We start from the raw sequence: 18686 nt of genomic DNA, 5'->3' as shown, positions 1-18686 counted from the left end.
TGCACAGGAAAAGGTAAGAACTTGATCTGAGGACAGTTTTTAGTAGTAACTCAAATCGAGGTGAACTGAAAACTGGAAAAACCTCAACCTTTTATTTGCCCAACACACAGGGGGATGAAAGACAATCCTGAGACTTTTGGAGAGGAATGTGAACTGGATTCTTCTTGAGGTCTGCTTGAGCTCCTTAGAGATCACAATATATAGTTGTATTTGGTGGAGTTTTTGTAATGTAAGGACTAAAGCCGGCTTAATAAGATGTTCAGTGATACATGAATGAGGAACGGCTCTAACCACGGACAGACAAGGTTCATAAAATAAAATATTGTGTGTCACTCTTCCCTTGTCTACAGTGATGGCCCAGTGCCTGGAGTTCACTTTGCGTCCCACGTTTCAGAGTGGGCAGTTGTCTTTATATCCAGTTTTAAGCCTGCAATGATAGTTTATAATAATAAATTATAATGATAATTTATTTTTCTTTTTGCTGGGTATTCAATCCTGTGCATCTATCTCAGGTAGGGGGGTAGACGGTGCTAATGAACACAAGATTGCCTTCCACGTCCTCTGTGGCACAGAGCTAGAGACCATGCAGAGACATAACAGGGCGGGGTTCGGCCACCTGAGCAAAGGCACAACGCACAGTTTTGTGTGTTTGCCCCATCTGTGTCCATAGATGGTTCCACTCGTTCTCATATTTATTTGTCTATAATCTGTTTCTTTTTTCTCAAATCAATACAGCTTTAAGATACCACAAAGAAGTCTGAAAAATCATCTGGCATCTTGCGGTTTTTGTAGCTGGACAACTTAGATCTTACTCCTCAGCGTGCCGGATTAGTCCTTTTTCGGAAACATTGACCCCATCCCCAGATTTTCTGTCATGCTTGTTTTTAACTGTGGCGGCTTACTGAATCAAAGCAGCAGAGTGTGACACCAGCTCCGTGTCATTTCCTTCAAGAATTAACTCATCTTTCCTGAGTTACTGAATGAGCAACACCTGGTCTCATCCAAAACCCTGGGGATGTATTTTTCACCCAAGAAATTTTGGATTTTGAGAAGAGAACTGTTCTCCTAAATAACAATGTTGGTGGGGAAGTGGGCATTCACAGACCTAATCTTGGAATCGAAGCCCAGACCACACCCTTGACCATGTTCTATGCATGACTACAGATAGTGTGGACAGGAGCCAGTTCTCTGCTGTTTCCTATCACTTGTCAACTCAGAGCCTCTTCTATTTCTTTCCAAGGAGACTGAGTTCTACATCGATGTGATTGAAGTCCCTTTTTGGGGTACCTCTGGGACCCTTCACAATAACAGTGTCCCTTCAGAGTGACGTTGACACTTTCTGGAATGTCAACACTCTGTTGAGAATGGTTTTCGTTCTCACAGTAGATGTGGCAAATAATTTATTAAATTAAATAATAATTTATTATAATTTGTACTCTACTTGCTTCCAAAATAGTTTGAAGCAGCTTATAATAGAAATGTAAATGCATATGGTCAAAGCATTCAAACACAGATGAAAGAGGGATTTGAGAACACCTACACAAAGAAGTAAATGTACAAGAAATCAAGGACTGTAATAAATTAAAATTGTAATTAATCACTTACTCTTACTTTGTGCTTCCTGAACGTGCAATGTAAAGACACATGAGTTAGGTAACATTTAGGTAAATGTCAGTCACATCTAAAAAATACCTTCAGGGTTAGACAGAATTTATGACTCTTTTTCAGTGTCAATAACCACCACGACCACCATCACGTTATTTTTAAAATTTTTTTTAAAGATTTAATTATTTATGGGAGGGGGGTGATTTGAGGGGAAGTGGCAAGGGGAGAGGGAAAGAAAGAAACTCAAGCAGACTCCCCACTGAGCATAGATCCAGACATGGGGGTTGATCTCATGACCATGAGATCATAACCTGAGCTCAAATCAAAGGTCAGTTGCTTAATCAATAGTCACACAGGCACCTCTACAATTTAATTTAATTTTTTAACAGTAGATCCTGGAAGGATAATGTTATGTTAATTTTTTATTTGACAAAGATTAAAAATAATGGACAATTGGTTCTTGGTTATTAGTCAATACATTTTACATAATATGGAATATAGATCTGAGTGTCGCTACGAGGCCTCTAGTACACAGCTGCCCAACATTTATTATTTTATCATTTGGATATGGTTTGATATAAGTAATTCTAGCTTGTGGATCAGTCAGTGTTCTCCAAAGAAACAGAACCCAAAACCAATAAATAGTCTCTCTTTCTGTCCCTACATATTACATAATACACGTATAATATAAATGTACATAATCCATGTACAATATTTATATATGCAAAGAGAGACAGACAGACAGAAAGTGGAGAATTATTTTAAGAAATCTATGTGATTGTTCATATGATTGTGAGGACTGGCAAGTCTATCTATAGGGCTAAGGCTTGTGGGGTGGAGATTCAGGTGAAGTTTGAGTGAAATTCAGGCAAGCACTGATATGCAGTCCTAAGAGTGAATTTCGCAGGGCAGTAGACTGGAAGTGGCAGTATAATTTCTATGTTGTGGTGTTGAGGAGAATCACTTCTTTGGGAAACCTGCATTTTCTCTCTTGCCTTCAACTGATTGGATGAGACCCACCCACATTATGTGTAGAGTGATTTGCTTTGCTTAAAGTGTATGAATGTAAATGTCAGTCACATCTAAAAAATACCTTCACAGTAGCATCTAGACTGATGTTTGACCAAACAACTAGGTACTGCAGCCTAACCAAGTTGACACATCAAGTTAACCATCACCTGTTGTATTTAGTAATAACTAATTAATTCATAGTAATACCTTATGGAGTGTTGAGGCCCATGGATTTGACATACTAAATGCATTCTCCATAATCACCAGACTTTAATTCTGTTCCAACTCAGTCTCAAGTGAGCACAAGCTCCTGCCTGGAATTGTTGGATTGCTTCTGTCCACATCCACACTTCCTTTGTTTTAATCTTTTGTCCACATGGCATCTTGCTCATCCCTCATTGAAGCTCTCTTATTGTTGCCTGTTGCTTTCAGGGTAAACACCAGCCTACTGTCCTTACTCATCTCAGGTCCGCTACACTTGCTCACCTTGCTCTGGCCACATTGAACTCGCTTTTGTTCCTTAGATGCATGGAGCTCTTTCTGGACACTGAACCCTCACAGGTGCTGGGACAGCCACCTTACTGGCCACTGTACTCTCTTCTGAGCTTACATCTCAATTCTCCACTCTCTTGACTAACCAAAGTGAAGTTTCCCTGTCTATCTTATCAAACTCCTCATGATGATCACTCACTATTTATTAGTGAGTTTACCTGTGGAAAAAATGTGTTTCTCTCCTTTAAACCATCTCTTGAACACAAAGAGGGAAAAGAGTCTACTTACTTTGCTCGCTAATGAATTTTTAAGGCTTAGCACAGTGGCTGGCACAGAGTAAATGTTGACTTGAGAAGTCCTTGTTGAGTGAATGTATAAATGAAGAAATGAATGGAAAGTGCTAAGCATAATATCCCAAACATGGTGAGGTTTCTGTATACATGAGTTATTATTACTTCCTGAGTGCTCATGGTGTCTTAAGCTGGACATAGCCACTCTGGCCAGGCAATGCAAAACTATCTAAAGGAGCTGTCATTATTTCTATTTTTAAGATGAAGAAAGATTTAGTAGTTTTTCTTAAGGTCACAGAGATCTGGCAAGCATGGAGTGGAGATTGGATCCCCATCTTTGGCACTATCTGTTCTCCTTCCCCTCAGGAGTTGCCTTGGTCCTGTTGGTTTTTCCCACTTTTCCCTTTGAGGAAAACATCTAAGGGGAAAGTACCTGGATTGATTCAAATTGTTGAATTTGAGTTTGAAGGGGATGGTCTCTTGCCTTCAGTTTCTGTCTTATGTAACCCATTTGACCCTCCAGGTTCCTCTTGGAGCACCACTGAGGGGGTTTCTCAGCAGGTCTGCCTACCAAAAAAACTAGAACCTCTTGCTCAGATTCCCTCATAGGACACCCCAGAAGCTGTCTATAATCCATTACTTCATAATGAAAACAAAAATACTAGTTCAGAATGACAGAACCTAAACTATTGAAAAATTCTGTTACGAAAAATTATGAAGTAGTTAACAAACAAGGAAATGGGAGTGGCTGCCCTTTGCTGAGTCCCCACTATATGCCAGGCATGAAGCAATGTGCTGTATGTGTGTTATCTTCTTAACCCTCACTTCCATCCCGTTTTGGGGGCCAGGAGATTAAAGCTCAAAGACTCTAAGAAGTTTCCCCAAGATTACAGAGCTGGTAAATGGTGGAGCTGGGATTTGGATGTAGGTTTGCCTCTTTTTAAGGATGGTGTCTCTGTACTAATCCCATTTACCTTTTGTCTATCTGTTGGCTTTGACATGCAAAATGCATGCTCATTTATTCTTTTCTGTGACTCTCATTGGTCTGTCAAGATTGCATAGTCCTTACAGGGAGGTTTTTATTACGTCTGCAGAAATTTCCCCATCTAGGCATCTGCTATTGTTCTTTGTTAACTTCCAAAGAAGATTCTTTTATGTGCCATAGATCAGTCAAGTTCCAGGCAATGCTTCTTTAAAGCACAACCTGCAAAATGTCTTCCAGGGATGGCTCCCTTCTTTTCCCCCAGATGTTGGGGTGGTAGGAGGTTTGTGCAGGCTCTTGGCAGGAAAAGAACATTTGTAGGTCAACCAGTCCTTGAGAAAATCATCTGCCGGTTTTTGTGAGCAGAAGCTGACTTCAAAGACCTTTTTATGTTACACTTTCAGACATTCTATCTGGCTCCAGCAGCCTGGGCTTTACTGAATAGCCATCCCAAGTCCATGAGCACAGGCTACAGTGAACTTCTTTCCAACACTGATGTTCCAAAGATCATAAGGATGGACGGAAAGGGGAGACCTAGAATTTTCAGGAAGTTCTCACTTGGACAGTGGAAACCCTTCAAGGCTCTTCTAGATCACTTGCTGCTGGAGTTTCAGATGTGAATTGCAGAATTAACTACCATCCTCGGAGGTGGCTCACCCATGGAGTCCAAAGTACGAAGTAGGAGAAATATGTTGGCTTTTTAAAAACTACCTCTGTAAGAGTACAACCACAGTTTAGCTACTTCACTTGCCTCTTAGAGGAAGGGGAGCCATGTTTGATGTACATATGTATATTCTAAGACTGGGGTGGTCATCCAAATTTGCATAATTTATGTTTGGTTCTATCCAGTGGCAGATCTACCTAGAAAGATTCTTTAAACCCTTTTCCAGAACTGTGGTTTTTTTGATCACGTGTTTTTTGTTTATATGTTTGTTTGGTTGGCTGGTTTCCAATTTTTAATGACATAACCTTGTGACTTTAAATTCACAAAAGAACTTAGTAGCATGTATATTTGCTCTTACATTGCAATAACGTATATAAAAGAATTTAAGACAATGTGTTATTACTTAATGCCACTTAAGTTTGTTGTTTCTTACATGTATGCAGTAAAAAATAGGAGATGCAGAGAGTAGGTAGTGGAAGACACTCATTCATTTTGCATATATATTTTGTTGTATGATTTGACAAATCATAATGGCTTGTTCTGAAATGATTTTTGTGTAGTGTATGTCATAATCCACTGAATATTAGATCATTTTTTTGGAGAAGAAGTATTCTATTATGAATACATTGCAACTTACATTTGAAAGTCATTGTTCCAGTTATCATTGATTTAGAAAAGGTTGTTTTTTTTTTTTTTTAAATTTCAGAGGAAGGCAGCATGTTGAATAGAATTTGTCTATGACCTATAGAATAACTAAAGAGCCACAATCACTAATAATTTATTTTTGTAATTCAATTTGCATATTTATGAATTAACTGATGAGTAAGTTATCATAAATATGTTCTTTCAGCACCTCTACAAATTGATAATAGAATTCTCTGTGATCGATTAATGAGGCTGTTTGACAAGAGTGAACAAGGAGAAGCTCAAGGTAGGAGACTAATTATTCTCTATCTTTTGTATTAACATTAGTTGTAAATTCATCAAGATGTGTTCTTGCAAATATTAATCTGTGTTTTCTAAATATAACCACTCACTGAGGACCTATGTGTGTCTTTGATGGTTGCAAATACTTAAATATAGCTAAAGCTGGGGGGAAAGGTAACTATGGCCCAGTTTTCTAGAATTCAATAGAGCTTATAACCCTAGATAGTGAAAGTGATTTACCTGCTTTGCAGGATCTTGCAATGGGATATGACATATTTGGATTCTCTAATATGGTGCTATATGCTACTCTTTTTAAAGAGTATGTTTTAGCTCTTAGAGAAATGCTTTGGGTGGTGGAAGACAAGCACTATATTGTTTTCAATCTTAGCATGGGAATTCATACTTGTGAATGTTAGGCTCTTTAAGTAAGTAATTCTCATGTGTATTAATATAGGAATTTAAAGATAATCCTTTAAAAACTAAAATCTAAATTCTTAGATTAATGCATATAAATTCATGCCAGAACCACACTTGAGATTTTATCAAGGCATTAAGAGTAAATTGTTGTATCCACGTGTATTTAAATTCATTGTTTTTTTTTTTTTTTTTCTTCTCAGTGTGTGCTTAGTTCTTCTCAAGGGATCTTTGTCTCTTTCTTATTTAAATAATTCCTTAAAATACTTGTGAGGAGACAGGGGTCATGGTTAAGTCCTCTATATTTTTAGTTATTTTTCCATTGAATTTATGCTTAGTCTTCTCTGTTTGGTAACCGTCACCTTGGACCAATTTCTTAATCTTTCTTTGTCATCATTTCTGCCAAATGGACATACAATCCCTCCCACAATGGAGTAGTTATGGGGATTAAATTATTCGCTAATACATGGGCAGACATCATAAGCACACACACAGAGAATAATGAAGATAATTGATAATGATAAAAACATTAATACCAGCTAAACAGTTGGTGAGTACTGACCAGGTGTCTGGCATCATCCTAACCCACTGTTCAATTCTAAACAGGGTAAGTAATATCTTACTTAAACCTCCTAACAATCCTGAAAGATAGGCCGCCTTTTTTTATCCCCATTTATAGAATGGCATCCCCTAAAATTTTTATTCCTTCCCCTTAGCTTTTTTTTTTTTTTTTTTTTTAAACTACCAGTTTGTGTAACTTTTTATTTTTTTTGTCTTTGTAAACCAAACAGACTCATTTTTCAGGCCAGCTTGATCCCTCATTTTGAGTGATCCTCACTTGAATGAAGAATTAGTCAGGATTCCCCAGAGAAGCAGAATCCAATAGAACCAACAGAAAGAGAGAGAGATTTATGGCAGCTGGCAAGTCTGAAACCCTTAGGACACACTGGTAGGGTGGAGATTCAGGTAAGGGTTGATATAAAATTCAGGCAGGAGTTAAAGTCTTGAGTCACAATTCCGCAGGGCAAAAGGCTGGAAGTTCAAGTAAGAGATAATGTTGCAGTCTTGAAGCTCAATTCCTTCTTTTTGGAGGAAACCTTAATCTTTACTCTTAAGGTTTTCAAATGACTTGATGAGCCCTTTCACTTCATGAAGGGGGATCTGCTTTGTTCAAAGTCTACTGATATAAATGTTAATCACATCTAAAAATTACTTTTGATGGCAATGTCTACACTGGTGTTTGAACAAATATCTGGGCGCCGTAGTCTAGCCATGCAGACACATAAAATTAAGCATAAAAAATGGCTATGTTTAAATTAAAGAGATCTCTATATTTTCAGTCTAGCATGTGAGTCAGCAAATATGTATTGAATATCTTTTTGTATGTGTGTGCGTGCTAGGCATTGGGCAATGCACTTTTATACTTATTATGTCTTTTCCATTCTGACAAGTCTTTGCAGCCTGTATCCTGGAAACCACCCAGGTATACCTGATAGGCTTTCAAAATCATTTGTGAGCTTTCCAAAGCCTTATGGAATTTACAGAATGAATAGTCAGGCACTGTTCATCGGTACTATACAGTCAGCTATATTGTACAGGAGGATATAATGGAGACTTAGAAAGTTTAAGAATTTATGCAAGGGAATATGGCGAACCAGTGAGCAAAGAAAGCAGTCTTCTGGTAGCAGCAGCCCAGTTCGCCTCTCCAGTAACCCACCTCATGTCCTGTTGGACACTGGGCTCTCTTCCTTTGGTTAAAAAGTATCTAGGTTTTTGTTAAAATCCTAACTTTGGAGGCATGCAAAAATTCCATATTTTATCTTCCAGCATTTTCGCCCAAGCCTGGAAGAGAAAGGATTATTGTATATTTACAGTGTACCTCTAGCTAGATGAATAGATGCATTTTGTAGATGATGCTGTTTTCAGAAGATAGAGAGAGAAAGAAAATACACATACCATTTATATAAATGCAGGCATTTCTATGCAAATAAACAAGGCAGCCCAGATGAAGTCCTTCTGTGTTTGCAAAGCTCAGGAACTGTTCTCAGGGATCCTAACTTGAAAAATGAACCCAAGGACTCCAGCTTCTCCTACACCTATTCATCTCCTAAGTTGATTTCGGCAAAGCGGTGAGTAGCGGTGAGACGGTGAGGTAAACAACATGTGATATTAACACACAGAGAAGCGGCATATCTATACTTCAGGAGGTAATTTGGTAAGTGGGAAAAAGGCTTTCATTTAGAGCCCGTACTTGACTCACTTTGGGAACATGACAGGAAGAACAAAAGTTGTTGGCATCGGGCTTGTTTTTTAATCTTAAAACTTGTTCTGGGCTTTAGCAATTTCCCAGGACATTAAACAGAAAATAACTTGCTAAACTGTAGATTATCAAAAACCAGGCTCTATCCCCAATAAGAAAAAATGTGCTTAGATGACCATGTGGCAAGCCACTGTTAAAGTGACAAAGAGCCAAGTCAAATCTTGTGTGATTTTCTTGGGGTAAATAGATGAGAGCTTCAAGGAGATTGTGGATTCTGAAGAGCCAGAGAGTTCCAGAAAGAGACCTGAGCCCCAAGCCACTTCTGCCTACGGTGAGACCTCTGAGGGACATGTTCAGAAAAGTATAATTCTGCTTGAAAGCTCTTCCTTGGAACAGGTGAGTCTCAAATGTATATCGAGAAATGTAAGATAATGTCTCTTTTTAAAATAGCAAGTTGAAATGTCTGTCCTATATATCGTCCACTGATTTTACTTGCCAACACACCCCTGTGCAGAACACGTGATTCATGATTTGCCTAAATCTTTCCCCTTATTTTTTATACATTTTTTAGCAACCAGAACTCATGCTATTTATCAATATCAATCCCAGTCCTCACACAACTTAATTTTACTTCAACTAGTTTTATTTCATTTACCTCAAGAAGAAAGATAGGTTAATTCAAGCTAAATAGGAAAAAAAAAAATCACTGGGGAGTGGTACTTACTTCAGACCATTGTTAGGAGGAGGAGAGGAGCCTTTCGTAAAGAATTCAGCACAGAGGAAGTGCTCTTTAAATGGCAGGGGCAGGGGGAGAGAAAAAATGGTCATCCATGTTCTCACCTTCATGGTGTCAGGAAGTTCTGTGAACATTGTGTGTAGGAAAGTACTTCAGACTTGTTCTTAGAGTTCATGGCTTTCAACCTTGGTTCTGATATTTATATGAGTTTGAATCTCTGTATAAAGTAGGATGAAATAATTTCAGCGTTTTATGGGGGTCGTGGGGATTAATATGTGTCCAAATGCCCAGCGGTTGATGTTTCTCTTTTCTTATGACTTATGTTACGTATTTGTGGAGACTGTGACCTATGCTTACTTTTTTTTTTATTTTTAAGATTTTATGTATTTATTTTGAGGGAAAGGGAGAGACAGAGATGGTAAGAGTGGAGGAAAGAGCTGAGGGAGAGGGAGAGAGAAAATCTCAAGCAGATTCAGCACTAAGCATGGAATTGGATGTGGGGCCCAATCTCACAACCATGAGATCACCACCTGGGCCAAAATCAAGAATCGGCCACTTAACTAACAGAGCGACCTAGGCATCCTACCTATAATTTTTATGGCTGTTGTAAGGGTGAACTGATACTTATAAAAGTCAAGGTGTTTATTTTTTTAATTTAAAGATTATTTATCAGAGAGAGAGAAGGCACAAACAGGGAGGAGAGGCAGAGGGAGAAGCAGGAGCCCAACATGGGACTCGATCCCATGACCTTGGGATCATGACCTGAGCTGAAGGCAGACGCTTAACCAACTGAGTCACTCAAGTGTTCCAAAGTCAAGGTGTTTAAATGGGGATAGTTCCAGTAGAGCTGAGAGCTGTTTGGTGAGTCCATTCTCAAACTATTTATCTATACTTATTAATGGATGTGGAACTGGGTGGATGTCTTGTCATCTCAACATTGCGTGGCCTCTAGGGGTGGATGTGGGGTGACAAAAGAATCGAGACCACAAAAAAGAGATGAAAATGGCCGTTACTAAAACATCATGGGACTGGGCTGGGAATTGTCTGGTACAGAGATTACGGTGGGAAAACTCAACAGACAGAGATCCTGACAGTTGATGTGTTTCCTGGAGAAAAAAAAAATAATACTGAGTACTGCAAAATCAAAAGAGCAATGGATGTGCATTTGAGAGTCAACTGAGTCTTAGAGTCAATTGAGAGGTCCCATTTCAAGGGTTATGCAAATGATGACCTGTTACTTTTGTTAATTGTTAATTGTTTAGTTACCTGAGTATATAAAACTTTTCAGAAATATTTGCACTGACTTTATATATCTTATAGACATTAGAAAGCTTATAAGAAAGACATGATATGACTTAGGTCTGAGAATTATCTAGTAAGAAATAAATCTCAGCCATTAAGGGCATAATGTTAATAATGTTAATAAATTTATTCACAGAAGAAATCCAGGGAAGTGATAATGCATTGTTTTTTGACTAAGTATTGAATTAAAAATAAAATTATTTTATTTTATTTTTTAGCTACCAGAGGGAAGTGTTTTCCTGGGCATTTTCTCATATTTACTTTATGTGATATATCTGCTCTTAATCAGTTGCAGATAACTAGGTTTTCCTCTGAATTTTAATAATAATTCATATATTTAGTTTATTTCATTAGGAAGCCAAGCTTATGGGAGGTTTTAATATACTACAGTAAGGAAAATTATTTTAAGTTTTTGTCTTGATTTTATTCTTAATTAAAAAAAATATTTATTTATTTGACAGAGAGAGAGTGAGCATGCAAGGGGGGGGGGCAGCAGAGGGAGAGGGGAAAGCAAGCTTGCTTCTGAGCAAGGAGCCTAATGTGGGTCTTGATCCCAGGACCCTGGAATCCTGACCTGAGCAAAAGACAGATGCTTAACTGACTGAGCCACCCAGGCACCCCAAGTTTTTGTCTTGATTTTACAAATGAGATACAACATCTAGGATAGTGTTGAAATAATATATTAGCTTGAACCAAGCGTCTTTCATGGAGACAGTCTGAAAAGCTCATCAGTGTGTATTGGCAGCTAGCCCTACTTTTTCTAAATTTTTTCATAACTGCCTGACATTTGGCAATGGGCAATTTCGAAACAAATCTAGCATGTGTGAATGAGAGTCAAGTATGATCCCTCACTCTTGAATATGAGAGAAAATGTAGATATGTAAAATCCATAATAAGATCTACACAAATAAAAGATGGATGTCATAAGACACTTTAACAGGTTAATCAGCACATTTTCCATAAGCCAGAGCATATTCTCTGCTGTGGTTAGCATAGAAAACTTTTTGAGATTAGCGGAGTTTTAAAATCACTAAAGACATTTATATGAGCTAAACTTCTATTTTATTATTTAACCAATACGGTAGCTTATCTATCACTTCTTAAATATTACATTAGATGTAAATATAAATGAAGATATAATGAATAAAATTATAGAGATAAACAGAACAAGAGTGCTAACATTATTTCATAGAGAAAAAAAAAAAAAAGCAGTAGTGCTTTTCCACATGTTAATTCAAGGGAAACCATAATGACCCTGTCATGGTCCATAGCTGGCAAGCATCAGCTAATTCAGTGCCTTTTCTGACGTAGGCAGGGAAAATGCCACATTATTATAAATGTGAAAGATGGCTCTCCAGAGCGGAAATACAATTTTCCAAATTAAAACCTTATGGAATCCCTTTCAGTTTTAATATGTGGTTAAATCTATATTAACAAAAAAAAGTGCTGTCCAATTTATGGCACTCCAATTTTTCCTTACTTAGCTCCCATTTTATGTATTTATTTTTTAATTCCTCATTAGTTACCTGGCATACATTCTGAACATCCCAGATTGTTCAGATGGAGGCATTTTTGCCAAAGCAGACTGGCATTGAAGGAGCAGCAGGTTACCATCTAGAATGAGTAAACACATTTCAGTGATGTTATCTTTGCTCTGAAAATCTTTACCTAATGCAGCCACAATCAATTGTTTATTTACTTACTGTCAGTTCACATTTTTTCAGCACCTCTAAGAAAAATGAGATTTACAAAACAAAAAATATTATGAGTTGTTACTTTTTTCATTGAAATTTATTTTACATCTTATCTTTTTTTTTTTTGCTGTGATTCACAAGATTTTTTTATTAATTTATTTATTTTCAGCATAACAGTATTCATTATTTTTTCACTACACCCAGTGCTCCATGCAATCCGTGCCCTCTATAATACCCACCACCTGGTACCCCAACCTCCCACCCCCCCGCCACTTCAGAACATAAATTTTTCTCCATCTTTTCTTTCCTCCTTTCTGGTAATAGGCATTATTAAATCTGATAATTAGGCAATTGGGGTCACTGAAGAAATTTCTATCATGAAAAAATGTGTGAGCATATAGCATAACAGAATGACTAAGGCAACTAATTTTATAGGCATCTATCTCTGGTGTACAAACATGGTCCAGGGATAACATTTTGTATATCTAGAGACTGGGTGAGCTGATCATTCTTTAAAAATCTCCATTGGCATAATTTCTTAGAACTGAAAATTCAGTATCTCTAAACTGTCAGAGAATTTGAGGTTGTATTATTGGATACAAATCTAAAGAACAAAAACTCTTTATTTTTGAATGGTAAATGCCTTTCTTTTAGTAGTCACGTAAGCCATAGAGTATGACTCATGTACTCCTAGGAGCCTACTGGGACATGTTCCAGAACATGAAGCCACGTTACTGCTGCTTGGAATTGGGTCAAGGAAAGAGAAATTGTCATGTTTTGGAGTATAGGTTTATATGTGTTAAACCATGTGTCAGAAAAAAACAAAGTAGGGGAGCTGAATAATCTTCAGTAGATTGTCATATTCTATTAAACTTCTAGATCCTGTTCTAAACTTCTGAATTTCAAATTGTAGTAAAGTGGTTCCTGACATGTCTAGCCATTCCCCTTTGTCTTTTATCAGTAGGTAGTCCACCACCAACCAACAATCAGTCTTGCTCATAGTTCAAGGCAAGCTTAAGTGGCTGTCAGTTAACATTTTGACCAGATATCCTCTCACTTTCAGGAAGACAGAGGGACATTTCTGAAACACAAATATTGATGAAAGGGTTTCTTGTTTGCTGTTTGAGGGCAAACCATGCTTCTTTTTATATAACTTTTTTTTTTGCAACTTCATCATGCTGAGAATGCCACACAAAATGTGATTTTATTACATAAATTTGTAAAACAAAACGTCAGTTTGACAAATTATTTAATAATTCTCCTCTCCTTTGCCCATTTCCTCCCATTCTCTTATAAGTTCCTTGTATAACCAAATTTCCTTCAGAAACTCAGCCCTCAGTTATATGTCAGCAAATGAAAACTTGAGCTAAATAGAACAGAAATGAGAATGCTACATTGTGTTCAAGAGAAGGGAACCCCCACACATGATATTTAACACTTACAGTAGTACCTCAGGAAATAAGTAAAGATACTTATGCTTTATTCCATGAGCTTCTTTACATGAAGATCCTGTTTTTGTTGTTGTTGTTGGGTTTGTTTGTTTGTTTATGTTCAACACCAAGTGCAGAGCCTGGCAGAAAACATGAAGTATACCCTCACTTTTAAATGAATGAATAAATAAATGAGTGAATTCTGTGGATAACTGGTAGGGTAAAATTCTCATGGTTATCTTTAGCATATAAATGTTCTCTGATACCAGTTTTCTCTACTACAGTCTAATGTCACTATGTGGAGTGTTTGAATTTGATACTTTCATACATATCTCAATTATAGTTAAAAATATTTGTGTCATAGACTAAAGAAAAAGGCTCTTTTATCTCTTACAGATTTATTGAGGTATAATTGAAAAATAAAAATATAATATATTTAAAGTATATAATGTGATGACTTGATATTCTTTTTTGTTTGTTTTGGGAGATTGCCTAAGATCTACTATCTTAGCAAAACTAACAAAAACTAGTACAGTCTAGTATTATTAACTAAAATCCTGATGTTATACCTTAGATTTTTAAAACTTATTCAACCTATAACTGAAAGTTTGTACCTTTGATCAACATCTCTCCATTTCTCATATTCCCCACTGAGACAACTACCATTCTATTCTGTTTCTATGAATTTGACTTTGTGTTTTTTTTTAAGATTTCACGTATAAAAGATACCATATAGTATTTGTCTTTTTCTATCTAGCTTATTAGCATACTTGCATAAAAATCTCAACAAATTAGGTATAAAGAAATGTACATCAACATAATAAAGGCCATCGATGACAAGTCCACAGCTAACATCATAGTGGTGAAAAGATGAAAGATTTCCTGAATGATCTGGAATAAGACAGGAATGCCCAGTTTTGCCACTTTTATTAAACATAGTACTAGAAGTCCTAGCCAGAGCAATTAGATAAGAAAAGGAAATGACATCCAAATCAGAAAAAGTTTCTTAAATAATATAGTAGTAAACATTCATTGCATGCTTACCGATTCTATTTTACACACTTCACATAAGTTAACCTCACAATGGCCTTAAGAACAAATTATTATTTTCATGTTATAGAAGAGCAGCATGAAGCATAACAAGGCTAATTGAAGGTTTGTAGCTAAGTTGCTGAGCCAGGATTCAAACAGAGGGTCTTAACCATTATAATATATTGTTAGGGGCAGTTCATAGTATTCAAGGAATATGGCTTTTAATGTAAAACTTTCTGTCATTTATCTGGTATTTTGGAGGAAGTGACATTCTAAGCCAATTAAGTGCTTTTGACATCTTTTAAATTATTTTATAAGAAATATGGACCAATATATCTTATGAAGTGAGTGATGACACTATTTCAACTTGTATTTGATAATACAAAACAAAAAACTCAAAACCCCCCAAAAAACCAAAGCTGAAACATTTCTATCATAGCTTAAAGACTCAGTGACATTCCTTGGAGTTAAGCTGATAAAATAATGTCCAAGAAAGAATGAATTACAAAATAATCATTCTGTTATTTTTGAAAATACAGAGCATTAAAAAGAAGTGGCTAGCATTTTACACTACCTACTATTGAATTCATACCTTATATAGCTTGTTTCACCTTAAAAAAGGACTGTCATTCCCCAAATACATACCATATTAAAAATAAAATTCTTCTCCACAATCTGTAGTTAATCACGTTCTACTATTTTTTCTTTCTTCTTTCTTTCTTTCTTTTTTTTTTTTTGGAAGCTTAATCAGCTCTCCTCTTGTCAAATCCAATCTTGCATTCTCTGAGTGACATATCTCTGTCATGTTCCACTCACCTTGAAGTTAGGAGTTTGTCTTATTTGTACGTCTTTCTACCCAACACCCATCCTGGAGTTCAATATTTGCTAATTAGCTATTTATTGAATGGGCATTTGATACCTAGCATATTGGATAAAGGAATACTGGCAAAACATCTGAACCATTCACCTCCTAACATATCTTCCTAAGGTCAATGAATCCAGTTAGAATTTTTATATGTTAAGATGAAACAAAGTCATGACAGCCTGTGGCTACTGTTCTTTGTATTCTTTAACTCTAGCTGTCATAACAAAATACCACAGCCTGGGTGGCTTAAACAACGGATATTTGTTTCCCACTCTTCTGGAGGCTGGAAGTCTGAGATCAGGGTGCCCATGTGGGTGGTTTCTGGAGAGATTCCTCTCCCCGGCTTGTAGGTGGTTGCCTTCCCCCATACCTTCACAGGGTAGGGAAAGAGAGAGACCACAAACTCTCTGGCTCTCCTTATAAGGGTGGTAATCCCATAATGAAGGTTCTACCCTCATCAACCTCATCGACATCTAATTATTTCCAAAAGGCCCATCTCCACTACAGTTACCTTGGAGATTAAGGTTTAAACATATGAATTTTGCTGGAACACAATTCAGTCTGTAGAACTCTTCCTTAAAAAATACTAGGTTTTCATGAAAACTTCTCTGCATAGATCTTAGCTCATGAAAAATTCATTTGCCCTGAGTCCTGAAGAATGTACTTGTTTCACAAACGTTTCAGCTGAAGTGCTTCTAGTGGCTGAGTGCTTTGTTTATTTTAGGATAGAGCTTTGCATGGCAGAGAGCCCTCGGGCTGAGAAAGAAGGCTGTTCAGAGACAGGTGGACTGCCAAGGCTCTGAGAAGTTGCACTCCTTCTTGCCTATCAGGGACCCAAAGTGCTTTTAAATATTCCTGGAAGAAGATTTTTGACATGCACTTTTAGGAGAGACAAAATAAAATAAAATTGCCTACTTTATGGTTAATGTTTAGAAACTTTTCTTCAATCATATGAAATCTGATTTGTACCACCACGATTCTGTGTCATCTATCAATTTGGAAAGGATGAAATCTTTTCAAACATGGCTGAATGTGTATCATTTTTGCCAGTTCAGTTGCTCACTATGAGCATTTAATGTGTTAGAATATAGAATGTATGGTACAGTGGAGCATGATTTGAGAAAAAGCAGAAAACACATGTATAATCCTGGGGTTGAAAATTTCCAGAAAAACCCAACTATTTGACTCTTAGCTTCTTGAAGTGAAAATTTGAATGACTTCATTTCCAAAAAAAAGTGAGATGCAAAAAAAGTGTGTGTGTGTGTGTGTGTGTGTGTGTGTGTGTGTGTATGTGTGGAGAGAGAAAAAGATAATTATCAGTGAAATTGCTTAAGGATCATTAACATGAAAAAAAAAAAAGGATATATAAGAAAATCATCTCAATGAGAATTTCTGATGTTGAGTCCTATGTACCAAGTCGGTTGAAACATGAGTTCTCTGTAGAATTTGCACACATCCAGGAAAAAGTCCCAGTATGCACAATCCTCTAACCCTACAATGTTGGGTAAGTATATTTACAAAGACTTCCGAACAGGAACTGTTAGACTACAGGAAGCCCATTTTTCAATATGTCTGCATAACACCAATTAATATTAACAAGAATTATATCTGAATATGGAGAGAAAGAGCCTTTTTAACTTTCACCTCTCTTTCCCCCCTAATAAGTTATTGCTGACCACAATGCTCATTAGTGGCACAATAAAAAGGGGTTACTGGTAAATAATAACAATTCTTTGTAGTTATACACAGCACCTTTGATCAGAGCAGCTCAAAGCCTTTGTGACTCATTAATTTTTGAAATACCTCAGTGAAGCACGAGGGTGTCAAGGATTACTACTCTCATTTCGTAAACAGAGAAACCAAGTTTTGCAAGAAACTATCCCAAGATCATTCAATGATTCGGTGACAGTATCAGGGATAGGATCTATAAGTACGAGACAATGAGAACAAACAGTGCTCAACCGAAGCCAGCAGCGTCTCAGAGATTGCTGAGAAACTTTTCATAATGCTCAGAAATAATATGGCTTTTAAAAGCATATTTTTCATTTTGCTTTTACTTGAATCATTTCTTCTATTAGTAATGAGGAACCCTCCACAGTTGCCCATTTAGATCACTCAATATTGGGGCATTTCCTTGAGTCTTCTCTGTGTTTCTATTTCTTCTATATGGAGAAATAGTGTATGTATGTTTTTTATGAAATCATGCAAATTAATTACTGATAGAAAAAAAAGGAAGAAAACAATTATGAACATAAATTTCCATCTCCATATCTACATATGCTTAGTCCATAGAATACTAATCTATTTTGTTCATTGATTTTAAAAAACATGAAAAGATATATTGTATTCTACTTCATTGCAATACTCATCTGAATGAAGTTCAAAGGTATAGACCTTGCATCATCAACATCATCATCATCATTAATATTATTATTTTTCCAAAGGTGACTTCTCGGTTATAATAGAAAATGACATTCAAAAGATGGCAAATCAGGGGCGCCTGGGTGGCTCAGTGGGTTAAGCTTCTGCCTTGGGCTCAGGTCATGATCCCAGGGTCCTGGGATCGAACTCTGCATTGGGCTCTCTGCTCCACAAGAAGCCTGCTTCCCCCTCTCTCTCTCTGCCTGCCTCTCTGCCTACTTGTGATCTCTGTCAAATAAATAAATAAAATCTTTTAAAAAAAAAAAAGATGGCAAATCAGATTTTCTTTAAAATTTGTCTTAAAAATCCCTTCTCTGTATGGTTTATGGGGAGAAAGAACATTTCTCTTCTCCGTGATTATTTTTACATTGCCCCTTTGCTCTGTTGCAGTTACGTGAATTTTCAAAAGCTTGTGTCTTGGGACACTTGTGGGGTGAGTGGTAGAGTCTCTAAGAACAGGCATTGCTTTATTTGCATGCACACACACACACAGACACACACACACACACACAGACACACACACACATGAGTTTGTATTTTATGTCTTTGTCCCCATGCCCC

At 36.8% G+C, this 18686-nt stretch overlaps 1 protein-coding gene and 1 pseudogene across 1 annotated transcript in view; one reads left to right on the top strand and one right to left on the bottom strand.

Annotated features, from left to right (window-relative positions):
* The window catches only part of LOC122908058, a 354429-nt gene that overhangs the window by 66364 nt on the left and 269379 nt on the right, over positions 1-18686 (top strand). The window contains 1 exon segment of the mRNA XM_044250725.1: positions 8893-9041. Coding sequence (XP_044106660.1) covers positions 8893-9041 — 149 coding nt within the window.
* LOC122893342 lies at positions 809-3146 on the bottom strand (annotated as a pseudogene).

The sequence above is a fragment of the Neovison vison genome, chromosome 1, assembly GCF_020171115.1.
Source record: "Neovison vison isolate M4711 chromosome 1, ASM_NN_V1, whole genome shotgun sequence".
Taxonomy (NCBI): Eukaryota; Metazoa; Chordata; class Mammalia; order Carnivora; family Mustelidae; genus Neogale; species Neogale vison.
Note: the sequence above shows the minus strand (reverse complement) of the source record. Positions and strands in the feature narration are given on the sequence as shown.